Raw genomic sequence first — 25,364 nt, forward strand, 5'->3', positions numbered from 1 at the left:
GGATTGGCTAAGGGAATGTGGACTGCAGAGTTTGGTGGATAGAAGCAGCGGTGACATGATTGAGACTTTTAAACTGTTGATAGGGGGTTACAGGCTTGACGCTGGGGAGTTCTTTTGCTTGGTTGAACAGCGGGACGGAGTGATGACAAGGGGCCATCCCTGGAAGTTACGAAAGGAAACTGTGAGCAAGAGGGTGAAGAGTAGTTTCTTTGCATGTAGGGTGGTTGAACCGTGGAATGCATTGCCTGATGGAGTGGTGAGAGCGAGAATGGTCAATGAGTTTAAGGAGTGGTATGATAGACTTTGTATGTCCTAGGAGGGACCTCTCACGATGAGTTTTGATAGACTGTGTTTCCTAGGAAGGACCTCCCGCGATGAGTCTTTTGACTCCATGGAGGCCTAAATAATAATAAAATATAATTTACAAGAAAACCAAAATATCCCTTAATTGTTTTGAGCAATATAGAAGTACATCAGACAAATATGCATATACAAAGGAAACTGAGACACAAAAAACATCTATCTTGCATTTAGTCAAGTAACAGCAAACCAAAATTTACACAATGCAATGTCAATTCTCCCCCCCCCCCCTCCTCCAGTTGTGTGACAAAAGATAATTATCATTGGTTGGTCACTGTATTGTGATTGATTTTTGCAATTTTCTTTTTGGCTTTGGACCTCTTGTTTTTTTTTTTTTCTGTTCTCAGTTCAACTAATCTCTTGCCGTTTCTGCAGCCTTTCAATCTCATGCTTTGTCCTGTGAAGGACTACATGCAAGCAAGCCACTTCTTTGTTCAGGTCTTCTATGTTCTCCTCAACTTCTGCCACTGCTACTTTCCATGACTATACTCTTTCACATTTTTTTTTTCACCATTGTTTAAAACCAGGAATTCCATTCACTCCATATTAAAAAGACATGTGCTAAAAAGTTCAATAATGTTTATCTTTGATATTATGTCACTGTTTATTAATGTACTATTAACTGAAACCCTGAAAAAAAAAAATTATATACAAATAAGTGAATGGGACATCATGCTTTCCCCCCCCCCTCCACACAGCTAATTTTTGCATAGAACACTTGGTTTGGCTGTGTCATGATGTTTGCTATTTTGTCATGTGGTCCAGAGTTTGTATTTAAGTAACCAACATCCTAAAACCACTTCTACCCTTTCTCTATATATACTAATTACATTATTAACTTTTTTGGGGGGAGAAAGAGCACATGGCAAATGGAATTTACAGTTACTAAGGGATAATTACCTGCAACTGCATGTGATTGAGGGAACCAGGGACTTGAGTGTATTGGATCTGGTAATAGCATCAGATCTGTCCATAACTTCAGTAACTACTCTACCTCTGATTGAGGAAAGTGACCACCATGCAGTCTTGTTCTAAGAGGCTGATAAACATGTGGAATTCTTATTCAAGAAAGGGTTTGTTTAACTATAAAGCTGGTAATTATGATAAATTTGGGTGATGACTTGGAGCAGTGCCATGACATAAGAAGCTTCAAAGAAAGAATGTCATTAGTGCATGGGAAATGGTCAGGAATTGTTTGAGAGAGGCAATAACAGACTGCATACCCGAGGTTGGGAGGATAAACTGAGTAGAGATTAAATGGTTGAGCAGTGATATCAAGGAGCTTGGGGGGGGGGAAGCATTATGGAGGAAATATAAACAAAGGATCAGCAAGCTCATGAGCAATACAGAACAGTTGAATGGTGACTAGTATGGTTAGGAAGGCTAAATCAGAATATGAGAGCAAATTAACTAAGTGGGCCAAAAAAAATTCAAAAGACTTTTTTTTTTTTTTTTTTTTTTGTGATGGGGCAAGTAAGTGGAAGAATGATTATGGAAGAGTGACTTTAATCAGTGTTGACAGTAGGTGACAGAAACAGAAGAAATGGTTGAGTTACTAAGTGTTTACTTGGCAAGGGTGTATCATCCAGGTGGAGACTTTACAGTTTCTGATGTGACAAAAGGCTCAGGTGATCGAGGTAGATGAACTGGAGATGCTGAGCATATTAAATCAATGTGAATACAGTGGGAGCTTGACAGTATGTCAGCCCACGTGCTATGAGAATCTGCAGGAGAAATGGCAGTGCTCTGACAAAGGTTGTTTAATCGCAGTCTCGGCACTGGCAAGGTTTCAAGGGAGCAATATTTCTGTTAGATAGAATAGGCTCCAAAAGAATAGCAGAAAGTTATAGACCAATCAGTATGTAAGGAGCAGCGGTCTAAGTATTGGAAAAGCTAGTTAAAAGTAAAATTCAGGAATGAATAGATAGGAATACGATGCTCTGTGTTGGGGAGAGAACAACATGACTTTGTAAAAGGTAGGTCCTGCCTTAATAATTTATTCACATTTTGTAATAAAGTAGAAGCAGAATTGGATAAAGAAAATGGTTACATCATGATCATACTGCTACACTTTGCAAGGCATTTGGCAGAATAGTATAAAAAAAAACTATTACATAAGTTAGAGCAAATGGGAATGGGTATGAGGCTGTGGCTGGTGACATGGATTAGGGGATGGCTATGATAGGAAACATCAGGGGTAATGTATGGTGTAATGGAATCAAGGCAGATGAGGGTGACTAGTGGAGTGCCCTCTGGGCTCTGTATTGGAGCCATTATTTCATTTGGTATGTTAATGGTATAGAAAAAGATTTAAGGGGTGATATTCAGTTATTTGCAGACACTGCAAAACTGGGGAGGACAATAGTTGATAAAGGTGATGTAGATACCCTTCAGGATGATTTAAATAAATTGGGATGAAAAAGATTACATAATTTGTATCATATTGATAGTTCTGGGTTACAGGAAACTGACGAAGCTAGGGATCTGGGAGTGGCTGGACAGTGATCTGAAGTTCAAAGGACATATTGCATTAATTAGCTAAATATCCTAAAGAATTATTTGGATGTTCAAGAACACATTACAAGTAAAGATAAGGAGGTTATTATCCCACTTTATAAGACTTATTCAGCTGCTTCTTGATTAATGTGCACAGATTTGATCACCTGGGCTTCTTGGAGATCTTTGTGGAGAGGATTCAATTGAGTGACCAAGCTAGTGACTGTGGAATGCCTTTTATGAGGATAGATTGAAAGCATGGGAGTTGCAGGGTTTAGTTGACATGATAGAAACTTCAGTTACTAAAGGGATTCTGTAAGATTGCAACAAAAAAAAAAAATTCAGTTCATGACGAGTAGGGAGAGAACAAGAAGTCGCCCCCAGAAGTTGTGTAACAATGTGGTTAGAGAGGTTGTGAGTGCTTTAATGGCGAATAGGTTTGAGAGGTATGATATGTATTGTGTGAACAATGGTTAGTGTGAGTCTCTCATGATGTCTTTTGACTTCATGGAGATATCCAGTATTTGCACAATCACTATCATCCAGCCCAGCAGTATGGTATCCTAAAAATACTAACACACAACCAGTGCTGTGTCTGTTCCAATGATACTACTCTTACCACTGAACTCTCCTACCTTTGCCACACTTTTTTTAGTCAATGGCTGTAATTGGCTGCATATGCCATCCCTCTCATTTAGCATTTAGTATTTTATTTCCTGCAAAAGGAAATAAAATACTAAATGCTCTCTCTCTCTCCCTCAAATTCCCTCTTTCTTAGTACACAAGACTATAGTAATCCTGTTACTATCCCATACATTCAAGGCATTTCTGAAAAGATATTCAGAGTGCTTAATAAATATGAACTATACATTTAAATAATATATTAAACTAGCAACCCTCATCCATTCACCTAAGGATAAACTCTCTCCTTTATTATATTCAGGAGGATATGTAGTGCTCTTGTGATCTGGCTTACCATGGAGAGACAGGAAAATCTAGTAATGTTTACCATGGAGAACACAAGAAATACATTTAGCACCATCTTTATGGTAAGTTGTGACTAGCAGACTATGCCTTGGACACTCCACACATTAGATGGCAGTAAAACCAGTGTTACACAGAAGTTATTACAAATCGGACTGTTTCTGGACTCAGTGGCAGCTTTAAAACATTACTCAAACCTCAACAAGTGTAGCTGTATCAATTTATCAAAAATCTGGAGACCATCATTGTAAGATCAGATTAATATTTGTTAACCTCTCTTTATCCAACAAACGTTGGTGCCAGTTAAAATTGTAATGGACAACACAAAATGAAACTGTTCCCCCCATTAATGTAATTGTTGCTGCATATGTACTGTAACCTTTTTCTTCGGAGATGCTGGGTATAAAACCAGCGATAGGTATTATGTGAATAATGGTTAGTGTGGGTCTCTCGCGATGTCTTTCGACTCGATAGAGATGCCCATTATTTGCACAATCACTATCATCCAGCCCAGCAGTATGGTATCCTAAAAACACTAACACATAACCAGTCCTTTGTCTGTTCCAGTGATACCACTCTTACTACTGAACTTGCTTACCTTTGCCACACTTTTTTTTTCAAGTCAATGGCTCTAATTGGCTGTATATCCTCTGCCTCAAAAGGAAATAAAATACTGAATACTACTACTAATCGCAATGAGCACAACAACCCTTACAACATACACACGACTGCCCTTGTTCTTAAGATCATTTCATTTTTGCTCTTTAAGTGTTTGAGCTGGAAAATATTTACTTTTTTTTTTTTAATATATATATATATATATATATATTCCTGTTTAATTTAGCCATTCTTGCAGATGAATGAATCCTCTGTTATAATTCTCAGGAATATATAAATATAATACAATTTAATAACATTTATAGCTTATAGTTATTAACTAGCAAATATCATTTGGTTCCTGCATGCTACTGAGGAGATGACATTTCACTACATGACAATGCAGTTAGTCCAAACTGCATTGTCATGTAGTGAAATCATAATACTGACTGATAAAAGGCAATAATGTAATACCCTTCAGAGATTGTTTTCTGAGTTTAGGATTATGACTTCATGTTGTGTTTAGCTGTCGATTAGCAAGGTGGTTAAAGATTAATCTTTTTTTTTTCCCCGCAGAAGGTAGATCTCAAATACAATATAATTTTCATGAGTATGAACTGATTAAATAAATTTAACAGAAGACTAATTTTAAAGGAAACTGATTAAATAAAATTGCTAATTTTTTTAGTGACATTCCCATCCATGAAAAGTTAATCCATATCAAAGTGGATTTGAGCTTTTAAAGTGCAGATGCATTCCAGTCAGCCAAACTCATTGGTGTTATTCCCTTAAAGGTATATGCAAGGAAAGCATATACCTTTTAAGAGAATTTGCTGTAGAACTTTCATGAAATTTCTGGTGGTGGTTTGGGGTAGAATTAGAGTAATGGAATTTTCATCATGGCAAGAATTCAGTGTGCATAATGTCTTTAAATTGCTATTCAGGAAATGATTAAAAAAAAGAAAAAATCTTTGCAGATTGCATCTAAGAGCAAATAAATCCTATCTGTACTAATCATAAATGAATGAAACACTAAACCAAAGTGATATGATTCTTGTAACAGACTTGTGCATAGCAACTGAAATCCTTTACATGTCCATTGCTAGCCACAGAGTAATTCTTGATTTATAATTCATTATTCAAGTTTTCCAAGATATATATTAGCAGACTAAAATTTGTTAAAGCTCTTGTTGCAGAGGAAATCGCAATCTCTCAAAAAAACACATTGAAATTTATTAGTAAACGTTATCTGTACAAATTTTTAAATACAGTTAATCTGGAGTATTTATCACATTAGTACATTATAGAGAATTTTTATATATTATTTAATGCTCTCTTTTCAGAAGGTGATCCGCATAATTATTTAACATATTTTAAAAGGGCAACAGTATATCTTGCCTTGGGAAAATCAAAATCAGCCGTAGAAGATCTCTCAAAAGTGATTGAACTAAAACCAGATTTTTTGGCTGTAAGTTGAAATATTTTTAAATATGTATTATTTATATAGCTCTTGTCATATTTGTATTATTAGACAAAGATAAATTTATATAAAATATCGTGTGCTGTATTCATACTTTTTTTGCAATGATGAACACTTACTGGCCTAGCAGTTACTTGGAGCATTTAACAAGAATGTTCTGATCATTGTGTGAGAATAACCAGTGCTTTTCTTGCTTAAAAGAAAAAAAAAAGTGCTGGTACTGATTCTTTGCCAGTAGAAAAAAAAGAATATGAAATGAAAACTAAAAAATTACTGATATTGTTACATCATATGTTTGGATGTTTTTGGAATAAGAACAACAAATTAAATGTAAATTTATTTTAGAATTACTTAAAAAGATAATCAAAAATTATCATATACATTTTACTTAAAAATTCCAAACTTTTATAAAGTTCTCATCTGGCACAATATGCTGACTTCTTATTTGTGTATGTTGTTGAGTGATGCTTCCTAAGCAGGCATGAATCATCTTTTTCTGGATTAAAGCATGTCAGCAGTGGACCTACAGTTTTAATAAATAGTAGCGAAGAAATTGTTTTTGTCATTAACCTTGTTAGGCTGACAAATTTTGAAAATCTGTGTTCCCATTCATTTGTTGAAATTCGTCTTGTACTCAAGTGCCTCAATTTTTCTGAAATTTTTTTCAGTTAGGTAGTTCTGAAATCCATGAACTGCACTTTTCATTTAATTAAAAGCTAGTTGAAATTGTTTAACCTCACTCTTGCCAAATGCCACTTGAGAGTTAATATCTTTAGGCCACTGTTTCCTATCAAGTATGCAAGCCAATGCTACTAAATCATTATTTTTACTATCAAGCAGCCTACTTTCTATTGATTATTTTAAAGTTGTTCTGTAGAATGTTTTTCGAGTGATTGGAGAATAACTTCTTTGATCCATACCATGAAGTGAAACTGCTGAATCCACAGATTTTAGGCATCTTTGTGAAATATTTTCCCAGAACTATTCGTCTTTCTTGAAAGTGGTGAAAATGTTTAACTTGTGTGATGCTTTGATATAAAGTTTGCAGTTGTAATTTTTTTTTTCGATGCATCTTTATGTGCATAGAAAAATAATGATTTTATTAGCCAAATCATTCTTTCCTTGAAAATGATTAACTAATGTCAAATATTTATTCATCCAAAATAGACTAGAAACTCGATGCTACCCATTATTTGCTTGTAATTTTTCCAATTTTTAATAGTTCAGTATCTAGCGAGTGTGTACACACTTTTAGTTCTAGTATTTTTGGGTGATGTACTATACATGATATAAAGTTTCAATAAATGCTTTAGATCTATCAATACCGCTAGTGAATTTCACAGTATTACATTATCCTAATCACTGATTTAGAACCAATAGTTCTAAATCAGTGATTAGGATAATGCCACTCAATAATGAATTTTTTTTCAGTAGCTTCAGTAGCTTGTAACTTCACTTTCACACTTCATATCAGCTGCACTATCACATGTGACACAAACTAAGTGATGTTTTAAATGGTTTTCCATTCTATCATATCAAAGGGTCAGGCAGAGAATCACATTCACTTTTAAGTACAGTAAAGTCAAAAAAAAAAAAATAATTAATGGCTGAGCTCATTCCACTGTCCAATATACAAGTTTGAATGTGCATGATTAAAATGGATTTGTTATTTGACAGTATAGATTCATTAATGATTTACTATTCAGCATAATTTTATTAGCCAAATTTTTTCTCATTCATTCACCAATATGGTTTAAGATTTTTTTTTTTTTTTTAACATGGTTTAAGATGTTAATACAAACATTAGTTGAATAAAGAATACAACCCTTGTCAATCCCATTTAATTCTTGTAGGTCAGTTTCTGGTTCACAACGACCAAAAAGACTTTGTTTGGCCACCTTATATGCAGTGGGAAATATTTTTGCTGTTATTAAATTTTCACGAGAAGCTTTTTTTAAACACAGATTTTCAAGGTGCTCTTTCTCAGCTTCTGCAAGCAGTTTTATAACAACCTTATGTCCTGCTGTTTCCTTATGATAGAAAATTTTCTTTCTTAAGGAGAGTAGCTGTAGTCTCCTTTTGTCAAAAGAGTTAACTTCATTGGTTGTTGCTCATTTCTTAAAAATCTTCATGCCCATCTTTTTTTTTTTTTACTCTAAAAGTTCCAATTCATTTTTCACAACACACATCCAAGCTTATACTTTGAACAGAAGTTATTTTTTGATCAACAGTCTAGCAACTTGGCCATGAATTTTAATCAATTCCTTGCTGTTAGAAGTGGATACAATTTAAAAAAGAAGCCTTTGACACAGTCTATGTAATTAACTCATTTTATCACTTGTTTCTAATTTCTTAACTGTGGAAGATGAAAAGAAGCTATTAAATCTTTTCAATTTTGACAAGTTTTATATTACTTAGATGAACATTTGCAAAAGTTGGATGTTTTATTGCAACACTAAATATATTTTAGTACTGCAATAAATTCAAGTATCTTTAATGCTACAGAAACATCCTATTTAGTAAAATAAAAAAAATACAGTAATCTATATATATATATATATATATATATATATATATATATATATATAAACAAATGTCCTGACCGACTCATCAATGCCCATAATGCCCATCCCAAACCCCTGGACCTAGAAACATGAAATTCGGGGAGTATATTCCTTCCATGATGTAAGCCCACTAAGAAGGAATTTTTAGAAATTTGACTCCTAAGGAGGGGGGTGTGTGAAAAGGGTTAAAATGTGTTTTCATGGATTCCTCAATATCTTAGGCCCGATGAGATATAGACTTGGTTTTTGCTTACAAAGGTTATCCATACAAATGCATAAAAACATAATTCAAGATTTTACCCTAATCAATCTCTAAAGAGGCGAGTCTAGATTCGGGAGTGAATTATAGAATCCTTTATATCTCCTGTGTTTGTTGAGTTATGAACATTTTTTTTTTTTTTTTATTGGCATATAGGTGTCTTTTTTTTTTTTTAAATTTCACCTCTAAAAGGATAAAAAGGGGTATATTTTATTCGAAAGAGGACGTTTCTCCGGTGGTTTCCTAACAGTTTTTTGTAGGCTTATCTATATCTTTATTAAACTGAAACAACGAAGCTAAAAAACTTTTAAAAAAAAAAGCAATAAAACTGACTTCAAAAAAAAAAAAAAAAAAAAGAAGGGACAAAACACACTAAAAAAGTGAAAAGAAAATGCTTTCTTAAATATATGAATCTGAATTTTTTTGGAGTTGGTGCCAAATTTAACGCAACAAATTAACAAAAAAAAAAAAAAGTTCACAAGCTATGTACTTATACTAACAAAAAAGTGAGTATATATATTGAAAGTTACGTATCATTATTTCATACATTTAACAATAAGAAATGTTTATTCTTGATGATAGTACAGGTATGTTATTTTCTGTAGTTACACCTGTATCCACTAGGTGGCAACTAGACATTTAGCAACTTGTTAGTGGCATAGGTGACAGAGCTCCTACAAGAGAAGTTGTAGGTCAACCAAATGGTGTACTTCTGCTCGCTCTTCAGTTAATTTTTGGTTGACATGTATGCCAAAATAGAGACTGAGAGGTTGAACTAGCTTAGGAACAACTAGGTGCAGCTGAGGGCAGACAGCTACATTCACCTGAGGGACACCCAGCAGGATGCTGATGCTGCTCATCTGGGTCAAATGGTGGTGCTTGAGTCATCCTTCACTGGGGGACCTCACTACATGCATGAGTGGACTCAAGATGTGATGACATACATCTGCTGCTGGCTGATCTGTTCATCACTTTCACCTGTAAGGTGGAAAGATATCACAGATGCACTTTTGCCTGGGCAAAAGTCCCACAATCATCACAACATCATAGCCAGGGTGTTACATCTCAAGGTGAAGTGGCAAAAGCGGGATCTGCCTCACGTCCACATCTTGCTTTGCCTAGAACAGCAGATCTTCTGACATGATCAACACAGTCATCTGTGCTGAAATACCTCACCCTGTATCAACTTGAACCACAATTCACCCTGCATGAAAGAAGGCAGGTGCAGCAAGGAGAACCCCCCCGCCGGCCAGTTCTCAAGGACGCTCAGACAGGAGACGATGGATACCCATGGTATCAGAGGATGTCTCCAGCTGATGGTGGCTTCACCGTAAAAATCAATGGGATAGAGCTGGACAACCATTGGACAGGATAGGGCCTTACAACCCTATCCTGTCACGTATTTTCGATGCTCACATCGATGTGGAATTATTGTCAAGTCCGTCAAATACATTTGCAAATACATGAACAAGGGCAGTGACCAGGTGGCTCTTTGCTCTGGAGAATGAGAAGGGATGAGTGGGATCCTGAACTACAGATATAATCTGATATATGAATGAGTCTTTAAGAAGATTGTTCATTTTTCTCTTATAATCTGTTTGATCCATTATGACATTTCCTTTTATCTTCTTTGGTTATGTTAGTTTTGGCTGTTGTACAGATTTTTAGGGCTGTAATTTCCTTAGGGAGAATGTTGCTCCTGGAAGGCTGGGATTTTGTAAGAATTCTGGCCACATCCAGATGAATATTGTTAGCCACTGTGGGGAAATAAATCATTGATACCATATCCAATCCCCTAATCATTATTTATATCAGGCATGACCAACTTCATTCTATATGATGAGTGGTAGCATCACAGGCCACACACTTTTAGACAGAGCTTAAATAAAAATAAACTCTGCATTTTTTCAAGACAATAGTTATGTGTATTGAATTACTATATTTGTTAAATCATTTTACTACTGGGAGAACAAAATAAAATACTCGATTGATTTAAATATAAGTTGTTAAATTAAATTTAATTACATATTTTTTCTGGGTTTTTTACATGTAACACAACACTTAATGAGAACACTGTGGGCGTTCATGTGTGGCAAGAAGTTCATCAAAGTCGATTTTCAACGATGATGACGATATTCATAACAAATCCTGAAGGTGGTCATCAGTCAGTTGGCTTCTTTGTGATGATTTAACTGCCCTCATAGTTGAGATAATGCATTCACATATGTATGTGCTTCCAAACATAGATGCAATTCTCAAGCTGAAATCACTCAATGCAAGATATTTTTCCCTTGCTACCAGTTTCCAAAAGTCGATGCCTATCTCCACCCTTGACTGGAAAAAGGGGTCACTTTGAAGGTCACACAACTCCAATTGAATAGTGTCATGCTGCTCTGAAATGTCACGTTTCATTGGGTTGTTAAATAATGTCAGTTGTGGCCACATGTATCACTGAAGTCAGAAAATTGCTTACTGAATTGCTTCAAAAGTTGATCTAACATTGGCACAGAAAACTTGAAGTGAATGTCATGGCTCTCCTCCTCCAACTCCCTGCAGGAAGGAAAATGTACCAAGTTTCCTCTGAGTAGGGTGAATTTAAAAACCTTCAGTCTCATTTCATTGGGTTGTTAAATCTAGCTGTCCAACTAAATCTGAGATTGTTTGGTTATATCCCTGTAACTTCATGTTGAGTTCATTCATGTGGTGTATGATGGCAGTTAGAAAGGCGAGTAAGCTGTTAAAATGAGGATCGCATAGTTTTGTGATTAGTTCTTTGTCTTCTCGTGTTCCACTAAAAACTGTTTTATTTCCTATCTCAAAGCCAAAAATCATTTCAAACAATTCCCTCTGCTTAGCCAACATACTTCTGTGTACAACACTAAATCGTCATATTCTGCCTCCATTTCTGTTAGAAAAGAAAGAAACTTGCGGTGTGTCAAGGCCCAATTTCCACCCTTAATTAGATTCACACACTTCATTACAGTTTTCATAACATCCATAGTGGGACGCTTTCAAATTCACTGGCAATTTTATCTTCCCCAAATGCACGTGCCATTTTCACAGAACAGTGTTTTACAAATTCGCCATCAGGTAATGATTTTTTTGGTTTTGCTATCTCTGCACTTACAACAAACGATGCCAAGAGTGAGCTTTTTTGTATTGATGTTGGTTTAGTTAGTAAAAATAGATTTCTGAGCACTAACCTTTCTCTTCAAATTACGTACAATTTTAGTACATAACTTGTCCAACGTATTTTTGGTATTTACCGGCATGTTTCTGTATGTAGTGGTGTTTTAAGTTATATTCCTTGTGCACAGACAATACTTGCAAACACAAGGCATTGTGGTTTGTTGTCGTTATTGTTTATAAACAGAAATTCATTTTCCCATTTTTTCTGAAATGACCTGTTTTCTTCACAGATCTTACGTTTCTTACTCATAGTACACAAAGGCTGAAGTAACTGACCAGGGGACACAAACTGCAACAATAACATTAACTGTGAAACTGATCACTGTAAGCAGAGCAAGTGACTTTCAATGATGCTTTGTTAGATGAGATGACAAAGATTAGCCACATTACCATGGTGCTATCTGGATGTGAGAGAGAGAGAGAGAGATGGAATTAGGGAAGAGAAGTTGCACCTAATGACTTTTGAGGGATCAGAATTTGCAAATGCCATTTCAGTAGATGGCAAGTTTTCAGCTTTTGGCCTTTTCTGATATGGAATTGTTAATGGTTTGTTTACAGATGATGTAAGCTGCATGTAGTGAAAGAAAGTTTTTGACTTAAGCCATTTGAGATATTCTGAATTTTTATCATAGACTGCTTTAGCACTTGTTAGAGGAAGGTTCAGATAGTGGTTGGGCAGTGGATTGTGATGCCCTCATTTCAGCAAGGATTATTGTAGCTATTCCACCAGAGCAGGTTTTAGAAGAGTGAAAATCAGACACCATTTCAAATCAGCATAGAAATCATGTAGTTATCACATTTTTGTGCTATTGTAGTGTCAGTGGACATGAGAATGACTGGATGAAATTTTATCTAGAGAAAAAAAAACATTGAGAAAGTAACAGTTGGAGTTATCAAGAAGAAACTTGATATATCTATAGTGTATTTGGAGAGAGAGAGATTTTAAAGGTCCAGTGTGTGTTGGAACATAGGATTATCTGGCATTCTGGTTGACAGATGGTCAATTTGTGTTATAGATTATTGCCAACAGCAAACACTTTGGCATCTCATGTAACTGGATATGGGAAGGTTAGAGAAGGGAATCCAGTTGGATTTATGAATGTTGAGGTGTACAAGGAAGATAATCTCATTCTTTGGGTAGTTGTACTATAAAAAAACAAGAGGTAAATAATTGAAGGGATCAGAGTGGGTGTCAGAATTAGGAAGGTGGTAATGATAAAAAAAAAAAAGCAACAAAATAAAAAAAGGAAATTTTGATTTGGAGCAGATCATAAAGAGGGGATTCTAAGTTGAGTAATGTTTTGCTTCCTTTCATTGAAACAATTGAACTTGGGAAAGTGCATCGACAGCCTTGAGCAGTGTGTAGAATATCTGTGTTAAAATTCAAATATCCACAAATTAAAAATAAAAGTGAATTGATTTAAAATTAAGAAGTTTTTGAATCAACAGGTTTTAGAAAAGTAAGAAGTCAGACTGCCATTTTAAACCAGCATAGAAATCATGTAGTTATCGTTATTTAAATTAAGGGGATATTAAATCCCACATTGTTTTAAAACCGAATAAGAAACTCAAAGATCGGAATCAGAGAGTTTCATGCCGAATATAGTATAATAAACTATAAAAGTATCGGCGACTACTAGCATGAGCTAATGCAAGTAATCCAAGTACGTAGTACAAACTCAGGCAACTCTCAGCAAAGGTGGTAAAGTTCTGATCGCTATTCTTGGTATTTTCCATAATGTAAAACACATTTCCTAGGAAATGTATGCTGTTATTACATTATGGTGGGAGCCATAATGTAATAAGTTTATGGTATAATTTATCATACTATATTCAGCATGAAACTCTGATTCCAATCTTTGAATTTTTTATTCGGTTTTAAAACAATGTGGGATTTAATATCCCCTTAATTTAAATAATGTTTATATCGCCGAAATGAAGCCTATTGGCTCTTTATATTTAAGTAACTTGATGGGTGCACCTTTTTGACAACTCGTATAGCAGAGTATATAAGTTCTTTTCGCTATACCCTTTGGTATTAATTTGGTCTAGCTACTCACTGATGAAGTCTCAATAAAGGCTGAAACCGGTCTGGGTAGTGACCTCCCACCATAATGTAATAACAGCATACATTTCCTAGGAAACGTGTTTTACATTATGGAAAATACCAAGAATAGTGATCAGAACTTTACCACCTTTGCTGCGAGTTGCCCGAGTTTGTACTACTTACTTGCATTAGCTCACGCTAGTAGTCGCCAATACTTTTATAGTTTATTATACTATATTTGGCATGAAACTCTCTGATTCTAATCTTTGAGTTTCTTATTCGGTTTTAAAACAATGTGGGATTTAATATCCCCTTAATTTAAATAATGTTTATATCACCAAAATGAAGCCTATTGGCTCTTTATATTTAAGTAATATAGTTATCATGTTTTGTGCTAATAATAATAGCTTAATAATACAGTATTTTGTAAAGTTGTTAGCTTGTTTCTTTTTGTATGTTGCAAGCAAGACATCTAGCAATGTTATTTTATCTACTCTTTCTTATTACTTTTCTTTCTTGTGCATTTAATCCTGCACTTGCACCCCCAAGTAAATTACTCTTTCAACACCAAGTCGTTTAAAGACCATTGACTTTAAAATATAAAGAAAATACTGAACTAAACTAAAACTCAAATTTGTATCCCAGGATAACACATCTTCTAAATTAACCCATTAAGAGATTGAACCTTCTCACACCTTTATAGCCAAAAGAAAATTTTTAATTTACAAAAAAACTCTCATTTATACAACATAAAATCAACATAGTTATGTTGATTTTGTTAATAATAATAATCGAATCAACATAACTATGGAAGTGTCAATATATTCTGTAAACCACAACTTCAAACAGCATAAAAAAACATCTTGTGTACCCAGCCTCCTTTCAGTTACATAGGCCAACAGTTATCTTCCTTTATGGACAGAACTTCTGGAATTTCAGTCTCTTAAGAGATTGAGAACTTTCATTAATTTTTGATTTCACATTGGGGGAAGGAGAGAGAAAGAAATTGCTTCCTATATAACTGCAACATAACACAGTCAAGCTCTTCTTGTATCCTAAAATCACAGAATACTAAAGGAAACATCATCCAAGGCACTTCAGTATTTGATTCACTTTCTGTATGAAAGTGAATCAAGTTTTTTTTTTCCAATGAATCAAGCTTCATTGAATAAACTTCTGAAATCTTATAAACCATATCATCACTTCAGAATGAATTAAATTTCTATATTAATGTCTCATCATATTTCATGAAGAAATAACTAAAACCATACCAATGACTTCAAATCACTTTTCAGACAGAATCCCAAATAAAACAAGGCCGACTTTACTGGGTCCATTTCTATATGAACTGGAGAGCAGTAAAATTCTTTTCAGTTTTCACTGAATAAATGCTATGTGTTTTAATTACTACAAGGAACTTCTCTCTTTTAAGAGATTTCCTCTTTGGCTTCTGTTTCTAACTTTCTTCTAATTTCTGCTAAGTTTTCACTTCATATATTAAAGACACAAAATCTATAAATCTCTTCTGCTGTGTTCTCTTATCCCTTATAGCATTCAGCTATAAGGGATAAGAGATGCATATGCTCAGAAATACAGTAAAGCAACTTGCTCCAGTCCACTGGGCTTGAAATGATAGTGAAATTCTTTTTATGGTACAAGAAGGTTACTTAATTATGATTTCAAATTGAAACTAGTGGAAATTTTAACAATTCGTCATTTTGTGAGATTCATACACAGATGCAAGTTCGTTTAATCACTTCCAAAACATTAATTACATTGGCGATTTTCATTTCCCTCATAAGCGACAACAAATTTTTATAAATATTTGTCTGGATACAAACAGCATAGACATTTTAAAAACAGACAGCTCATTCAATATTAGGATTAAGCTCTAATATTTATTCTAAATTAATTTATTTTATATCTTAGCAAGACTTCAGTAGCCAAAAATAAAAATTGCATCTCTAAATGAGAGAAACAAGCTGGCAACTTTTACAAAAATAATACTGTTGCCCAGTCCTGCAGTTACTTCAGATGTAAACTTTTTTTGCTTACACTTGGATAAAGGATTTAAACCAAGAATATAATTTCTTGGCATTTTTAATTTATTAAAATAATACTGTATTATTTTTAAATCAATTCATTATTAATTAATGTGATATCTCAATTTTAATAGTGATATCCTACAAGTGCTTTAACATTATTGATGAAACTTTCTTTAAAAATTAAATCACTGGTAGCAAGGCTCAAACTGTTTGACAATATTTGCCTTAACATAAATGTACCCTCTGCATATAATGCCAAACTGCTTGATCTCATTGCATCAATATTACACAATTCAACTGAGGCTAAAAATAGAAAGTTCAGTACTGTCATTTTCAATCCCTACACAGAAATTGATGCATCACTAAAGGACTAAAGGATGATATCATTAAATTATGAGGGTGGTCTTAAAAATTGTTCTTGGCCTAACAATGAAAAAACGAATTTATAATTTCAAAATTATTTTTATTTTTCAACATAATCTCCCTTAAGACTAATACATTTATTCCAGTGATACTCCAGTGCCATTATTTCATCCCTGTAGTGGGTCGCAGTAAGATCTGCAAAATACCCCTCTACAGCTGCAATCACCTCTTGATTCGAAGAAAAACGCTGACCAGCAAGGAAGAGTTTTAGTTTTGGGAAGAGATAGAAGTCAGAGGGAGCCAAATCTGTGGAATAGGGTGGATGTTCCAACAATTCATAGTGCAGATCCTTTAATTTTCCCATTGCCAAAACACCTTTGTGGGCAGGTGTATTGTCCTGATGAAAGATGATTTTTTTTCTTCTGCAAACTGGGTCTTTTCTCACGAATTTTTTTGTCTAGTCTGGTTAAAAGATTGGAATAATATTCTCCGTTTATTGTTTTACCCTTTTCAAGATAATTAATAAACAAAATGCCTTTAGCATCCCAAAACGCTGATGGAACTGACTTTGTCTTCTTTGGTGTTGAACAACCGGCTTCTCTCCACTGTTTTGACTGCTGTTTGGATTCTGGTGTGAATCTAAGTTTCATCCATAGTAATAAATCGACGCACAAAATCAGTTTTATTCTTGTTAAACGCTTCGAGCACTGTTCAGAGATTTTCATGCGAGTACGTTTTTGATCTGCTGTGAGCAAGCTTGGCAGCCATCTTGCACAAAGCTTTTTCATTTGCAATTCTTCATGCAAAATATATCCTACACGTTCTTTTGAAATGCCTATAGTCTCAGCAATTTCACACACTTTGACTTGCTGGTCATCCAATACCATATAGTGCACTTGATCAATGATTTCTGGTGGTGTTACACTTTTTGGACGTCCTTCACATGGATCATCTTCAAGGCTGGTACGGCCATTTCTTAATTGTCAAGAAGAGCGCCCATAAACGTTATGAACTTTGAATAAATTTCGTTTGCCGTTAAACTTGCAAAGAATTTTAGGTTTAGCTGCACGATCCTCATTTTATTTTATACAGCTGTCTGAAGTATAAAACGAGCTACTTGATTGAATGACTTGCAATTTCACATGGATGCTTATGACAGATGTACCAACTTAGAAAAAAAAAAAATCATGCTGATAGTGTTGCCATCTATGGTCAAGACCGAGAACTTTTCAGACACCCTCGTAGCTGGAATGTAATTTCAATCTCAGGAAAATTGTCAGGTGCCATTGCTTCATATTCACAAACTGAAAGATTTAATGAACTTCCCATGCCTTGTAACCTATCACACACAGATAAGCACATCAGATTTGATGGGATTCAGATAACCTAGGTTTCAATGCAAGTAAACACTGTTGCCTCACCCCCCCCCCCCTTGAAAAAAAATCATTTCCTTCTGGTGTTACCTTTGACAGTGTTCAAATCTCTAGACAGAATGAGATCAGTTTCTCTTCTCAGAAACGCTCTATTAAATATTTGACATCAAGCCTCTCTAGGCATAAGAACATTAAACTATTGCCCCTCACCACCCAAAAAAACTAGGATTTCTCTTTTGGCGTTTACCTCCAGACAGCTAGTAATCTTATACAAATCACTAATCTGCCCAACTATTGATTATTCCTCTCTTATTTGGGGTGGTGGTACCCTAAGAGAGCCTCTAAAAATACATGACTCAGTACAGAAGAGGATAGTTAGGTTGATTAATGACTAGTCTCACACTTTCACTCTGTCTACTTTCACATAGATGTTTGGTTTCTGCAGCATGCATCTTCCATAAATCCTTCCATGGTAACTGGTCATACGAATTAGCATCAGTAATTCCTCCATGCTCTACTAAATCATTGAAATGTGTGCAACTGCCATCCAACACATTTTCACAGTTCATCACTTCCATATGGCAGATTATCAGATAGAATTTGAAAGTTTCTCTTTCCAACTCTGCTAATTCATGGTGCTAATGGTGTTGATTAACCAGCCAGCCTCCTATGTATGGGATCAATAGTTAAAAAAAATCTGCACTGGCATAGAAATCTACCTTTAAATTTCAAGGCATGGCTGCTATCTATTTATTTTTTTGCTTTCACTCCTCTGAAATGAGGAAAAGCTAAGCTGTGATTCTCTAAACTCTTCTTTTGATTGTTGGTCCAAATATTGACATATTTGGTCCCATAGCCAAGGACACATTTGATATTAATCCATTTCCTTAAATTAAAATTAACAGTAGAATTAGACAACCACTGCTTACCATTTCTAGATCACATGCTTCTTCACAAATCTCCCAGATAGCACACTCACACTAACAGATACTTGAATATTAATTCATACTGCCATTTTGCAAAAAATTGGAAAAGAAAGAAAAAAATTGACATAGATCTAGAGCCATTTGCTTCAATGACACAATACTCCAAAACAAATTAAAATACTTCTTAAATATTATGTTAAAAATTACAAAAGAAAGAATAATACAGAATTTTTCATGACCATTGTCATTGTAACTAAATGATTAAAACGTAGATTAATAACCAAAAAAAAAAAGCTTGATCTGTATACCATTAGAATCCCTCCATAGGACAATGAAAAAGTTAAAAATTTCACATGAAACATGAATTAAATGCAGATATTTTAGAATTTTAATGTTTTTAGATATTTGCTGTAAAATGTAACATAATAATAATAAAAATTAACCACGTAAATAACTGAATTTGAACAGATATGTTTCGGTAACCATAAACAACTGAAAATAATTGCATAATCATAAAAGTTATCAGTGGCAGAGGGGGGAGATATTGTGTAGCATTTTATGTAGGAGATAGTAGTGAATATTTTATGAATGATTAATGAATATGGATTAACATTTTATCCTTATTTTCCTATCCTTTACTGTTTCTTAGGCTCGTCTGCAAAGAGGAAATATACTATTGAAACAGGGAAGATTAGATGAAGCACATTTAGATTTTGAATGGGTGGTAAGTAAGATTTTATTATGCTTGTAAATTTAATGCTTCCCCAGGGAGTCCAAGAACTCAGAGAAGAAAGGACATTTAGACACTTGTGCTTAAATACCTGCCATATTTTCCTCGAACACATTCACCAAAAATGTACTCACATCTAATGGTAGTTTCCACGAGAAGAACCTGGACTTCACATGCTTCCTAACAGCACCCTCAGCTAGCTTCCAGGATATCTCCAAGTTCTTCCTCCTACATTCATAAGCTGAAAACCTTACTTGTGTCTATATTATAGACATTTTACTAACTTGTATGCTTCTCCTATCCTCCATCTATTTCTCAAACTTTGAATACCACATCTCTGTAATCCCTCTTCATGTGCAATCCTTAATATGGTCCCACTAAATATTATGATTATATATATTTGTAATCTTGCAGTAAAACTTTCTATAACTAATAGAAGTTGAAAATGGTCTAAATAGTGGCTCTATCCATAAGGTTTTTGCATTACAGGTTATTGATTCTGTTAATGCGAAGTCAACAGTCTGTATGCAAGTAGACTAGTCATGAAAATACTTCACACAAACTTTGTTTCTAGATGCTTGGGTAAAGAATTAAAACAGAAATATAGCTTCTTATCAAGTATATTATACTTGGTAAAACTTTCTACAGCTGTTTATCATCAATAAAACTTTCTATTAACATTTTGATTTTTGAAACGCTTTTAAATGCATCAATTCACCTAGAATCTTGGTTATTTTCTGGGTTGTTTTTCTATCATCCTGTACCACATAACTGGATTTGCTTGCTTTACCTCACCCATTCTGTTTAATTGCTCTTGCCATCCTAGATTAGCTTTGCTTGACATTGTTAGCATCCAAGAATGTGCAAGTTCCTTCCTAATGTCTTCATTTTTCATATGATTCTGCCATTGATGCCATCTGTTTACTTTCCTAATTTTTCTCAAAATTACCATATGTGATTTCTAGTCTTTGACCCAGTGTTTCATTTTTGACCCTTCTTTCAGATCCATATGTTAAAATTCATTTAAATACTGCTTTATACTCTTAGCATTTTGACTTATTTTTTATTTTATTTTATTTATTATTATTTTTTGATTCTAACAACCATACCGTAAGTTTTTTTTTTTTAATATGCCATTGACACTAAAAATTATACCTACAATAACTAAATTTATCTTGAAGATTTGTACTGGACTTATTTAGGAGTTAGACATCTACATACCAAGGAGCCTAGTTGATTATTTCCAGTATCAATATAATGTTAAATGCCACTTTCTTTCAATTCAATGTGACTTATATAGATAAAAGTGAAGATAGTGTGCACACTTATCTTAATCTGATTTGAATTAATTTCTTTTGGCGTTAAACCTACAAAGAATTTTATAACTGCGTGACACTTGATTTTATCCATTTCAAGGAATACAGACAACACTTTTGCTTCACGTGTACTTCAATTCAAATATACCAACTTAGAAAAAAAAAAAAAAAAATCTTGCCGATAGTGTTGCCATCTATGGTTGAGGCCGAGAACTTTTCAGATCACCCTCATACAACATTATCCGCATAAAGCAAAGAGCTGACATTAACATCTCCAATTTTGATATCAGGTTTAATACCACTTTTCTTCATGATGTGATCCATATAGATAATGGATAACAGAGGGGATAATGTACATCCTTGTCTGACACCAGATTTAACATAATAAAATTAGTTTAATCCTTTATCCAAGTGTGAGCAAACAAAGTTTGCGCCTGAAGTATCTTCAGGACTAGGGTAAAGTGATACAACACCAGGGCAACTCGTTGCAAAGGTGGAGAAAGCTACCAACACTCCTAACTCAGTATCTCCTATAATGCAAAACACATCTCCTTGCGGATATGTCTAATGTTATGCATTAAGGGAAGGGCCACTACCCAGGCTAGTTTCAACCTTTATTGAGGTCTCTTCAGTGGGAGCCAGGCCCTAGTGGAAATACCAGGCAGAAGCATTAGCAGGTCATCTCTACCTATAGGAGTTGCCAAATGGTGTGCCACCCTTTTTTTAATAAATTACTCTGGATTTAGAGAAAGATGTTGAAAGTTTATTTTTTCACTTGGTTAGAGTATAATAAAATTAGTTTAATCCTTTATCCAAGTGTGAGCAAACAAAGTTTGCGCCTGAAGTATCTTCAGGACTAGGGTAAAGTGATACAACACCAGGGCAACTCGTTGCAAAGGTGGAGAAAGCTACCAACACTCCTAACTCAGCATCTCCTATAATGCAAAACACATCTCCTTGCGAATATGTCTAATGTTATGCATTAAAGGAAGGGCCACTACCCAGACTAGTTTCGACCTTTATTGAGGTCTCTTCAGTGGGAGCCAGGCCCTAGTGGAAATACCAGGCAGAAGCATTAGCAGGTCATCTCTACCTATAGGAGTTGCCAAATGGTGTGCCACCCTTTTTTTAATAAATTACTCTGGATTTAGAGAAAGATGTTGAAAGTTTATTTTTTCACTTGGTTAGAGTATAATAAAATTAGTTTAATCCTTTATCCAAGTGTGAGCAAACAAAGTTTGCGCCTGAAGTATCTTCAGGACTAGGGTAAAGTGATACAACACCAGGGCAACTCGTTGCAAAGGTGGAGAAAGCTACCAACACTCCTAACTCAGCATCTCCTATAATGCAAAACACATCTCCTTGCGAATATGTCTAATGTTATGCATTAAAGGAAGGGCCACTACCCAGACTAGTTTCGACCTTTATTGAGGTCTCTTCAGTGGGAGCCAGGCCCTAGTGGAAATACCAGGCAGAAGCATTAGCAGGTCATCTCTACCTATAGGAGTTGCCAAATGGTGTGCCACCCTTTTTTTAATAAATTACTCTGGATTTAGAGAAAGATGTTGAAAGTTTATTTTTTCACTTGGTTAGAGTATAATAAAATTAGTTTAATCCTTTATCCAAGTGTGAGCAAACAAAGTTTGCGCCTGAAGTATCTTCAGGACTAGGGTAAAGTGATACAACACCAGGGCAACTCGTTGCAAAGGTGGAGAAAGCTACCAACACTCCTAACTCAGTATCTCCTATAATGCAAAACACATCTCCTTGCGGATATGTCTAATGTTATGCATTAAAGGAAGGGTACTACCCAGACTAGTTTCGACCTTTATTGAGGTCTCTTCAGTGGGAGCCAGGCCCTAGTGGAAATACCAGGCAGAAGCATTAGCAGGTCATCTCTACCTATAGGAGTTGCCAAATTTTGCATTATAGGAGATACTGAGTTAGGAGTGTTGGTAGCTTTCTCCACCTTTGCAACGAGTTGCCCTGGTATTGTATCACTTTACCCTAGTCCTGAAGATACTTCAGGTGCAAACTTTGTTTGCTCACACTTGGATAAAGGATTAAACTAATTTTATTATACTCTAACCAAGTGAAAAAATAAACTTTCACCAGATTTAACATTAAACCATCTTCCCATACTTCCTTCAATTCTAACTGCTGACATACAACTCAAATAAAGGAAATACCAGGAAATGTCATTAAAGATGCACATTTCGCATTCATATTTGAATTTTGTTCCTTCCAACTTTTGTTAGAAGGAATGAAATCAAAAAATAGAAAGTTTTATAAGGAACATAAAGGATATCATTAAGATGTTTCTTGTGTTGAACAATGTAACTGAAGTGCTTAGTTTTTGCTGGCTCTTAAAGAAACCATTGATACTATTTATAAGCAGAAAACTTGAATTATAACTGAATTTTCACAAATGTATGCAAAGAGGAGTTCTTATGAAATGAAATTTTATTGCATGGTCAGCAAGACCAATCATGGTCTTGCTGACCATGCGCTGGATACCTACCATAGAATACGGTGGAAGAAAGCCACGATAATACACCGTAGTAAATACAAATATGAAAGGCTTTTCATGGAATCAGCTTCAGCCCTAAGAAACAATCCAAACCTCAACAAATTTGGCTGCATGAGACTGCCTCAAATTTGGGAAACCTACATCAGAAGACCTTCAGCCCAATCGCCCAAGAATACCAACATTGCCCCACTAGGGGGCACGTCAGACCTTAGGAAAAATAATAGCTTCCTGCTTCTTCCTCACTTACTGTTTGCTGTGCCTGCGTGCACTTGTCTTGTTCTTAAGTTTCTTGAAAATGGCAATGTGACATTGCCGAAATATTGAAGTATATTAAAATTTATTTTAATGTATATCCTAGTTGATGTTGTAATTTCCTTAAATTATTTAGTAAAAAATTCATTTATATAATTCCAATAATTTTTATCTGTTGTTTACAAACTTCTGGAACTTTAGTCTGTTTCCTCTAGCAGAACTTAAATTCTTCTTGATTCATACAGAAGGCAGGTCAATACAGAAACTGCTCCTACTTTTACTGCGATCTAAATTACAAAGTACTAAACATAGCAAATCTTGTCTTCAATCAAAACAGTTCAGGAACTTAATTCACTTTCTGTGTGAAAGTCACAGCTAGCTTCATTGAATAAATATATATTAATCTTCCATTTATCTATCCCTTCAATTATCAGAATTATGTTTACATTTCCAGAATGTGAACATATTGACAATTCAGCACTTCTCATAACAGCATAAAACATTATCATTTCGACATAAATCATATGAACATTTATTTTGCTAAATTTCTAATCTTACTCATGATACAGAAAGAATAAACATTCATTTAAATGTTACTATTATTATTATTTAGAGACCTCCAGGGAGTCAGGGACTCATCGAGGGAGGCCACATAATGCACGCACCAGCTATCATACTTATTATTGAATTTATTCACATTTTTTATAAATAACTTTAAACTTTATAAAATAATACTATATTATAATAAGTTGCATAACATTACATTTATTCAACTTTTTTTTATTTTCTAGGTTACCTGAATGTTAATGCAAATATCATATAATATAAAGTTGGTTAGTTTATATTATATGATATTTGAAAACTGTATATTAAATGAATATATACTCCCATTATTACCCTTCCCTGTGGGGTACCTGTTTGTGGTGGAGGGGACCTCCCAGGGATGGTACTGGGCCTTTTTTTTTCCTCTTTTTCTTCCTCTATTCTTTGCTCTACTTCTGAGTCTTTTTTGCTATCCTTTTTTCCAGACCACCATCACTAGGATCCAACACCCTGCTGCCATGTTTGCTGTGCAGTGTGACCCGTGGACATCCAGAAAAAAAAAGGGGAGGATCCTGGTAGTCTTGCACTGCTTCAGCATGACAGGTATTCCTGGATGGTCTGGTCAGGATCAATCAACTAGTGAACTTGCCTGCAAGGGCGAATGGTTTTGAAGTAAGTCTCTCACTCCATGATTCAAGGTTTGCTGTGGTACTGGTATAGCATCCAGGGTAGCCCTAGCGTTCCACTCCCAAGCGCAGCCACTGCTTACTGGTCAGTGGGCATCCAGGTGTGTTACTCTTTGTTGGATGGGAAACTCTGGCACTGAACCAAAAACTCCTTGGGTGTGAATTCTTCATCCTCAGATGTTTCAGGGGCCCTAACAAGTACTAATACCATAGATACAGCAATAGGTAACAGAAGTAAGAAACCAAAGATACCAATACAAATGTACTAGTGTTCCTGATCATTCATCCAACAGGAGAAAAGCCAATAGGGAAAATGTCATCTTTCTTTATTCAAAAGGGTTTAGAAGAACTGTTAGGATCTTCCAAAAGTGTTAAGAAATTACATTCTAGTAATATCCTTGTGGAAACATGTCAGCAACGTTATGAGAAACTGCTGAGAGCAATATCAGTGGGGTGGAATACCAAACAGTTGTCCCTCATAAAACACTCCATTTTTGTAGAGGAGAGATATTGGAATCGGATCTCCTTGATGTTCCTGAAGAAGAGATACGTTCAAAGCTGAAAGATCAGGGAGTGACAGGTGTGAGGTGCATCCTGATACATAGGGTTGGTCACCTGGTTCTA

The 25,364-nt window shown here is 34.9% G+C and overlaps 1 protein-coding gene across 1 annotated transcript in view; it reads left to right on the top strand.

The window, feature by feature from the left end:
• The window catches only part of P58IPK (dnaJ homolog subfamily C member P58IPK), a 102,651-nt gene that overhangs the window by 23,889 nt on the left and 53,398 nt on the right, over positions 1–25,364 (top strand). Inside the window, exons 3-4 of the mRNA XM_090413328.1 lie at positions 5,781–5,905; positions 19,333–19,407. Coding sequence (XP_090269454.1) covers positions 5,781–5,905; positions 19,333–19,407 — 200 coding nt within the window. The remainder of the gene's footprint in view (positions 1–5,780; positions 5,906–19,332; positions 19,408–25,364) is intronic.

Source organism: Typopeltis vanoorti, chromosome 24, assembly GCF_054136105.1.
Source record: "Typopeltis vanoorti isolate ZY-2024b chromosome 24, IOZ_Tvanoo_1.0, whole genome shotgun sequence".
Lineage (NCBI taxonomy): Eukaryota > Metazoa > Arthropoda > Arachnida > Uropygi > Thelyphonidae > Typopeltis > Typopeltis vanoorti.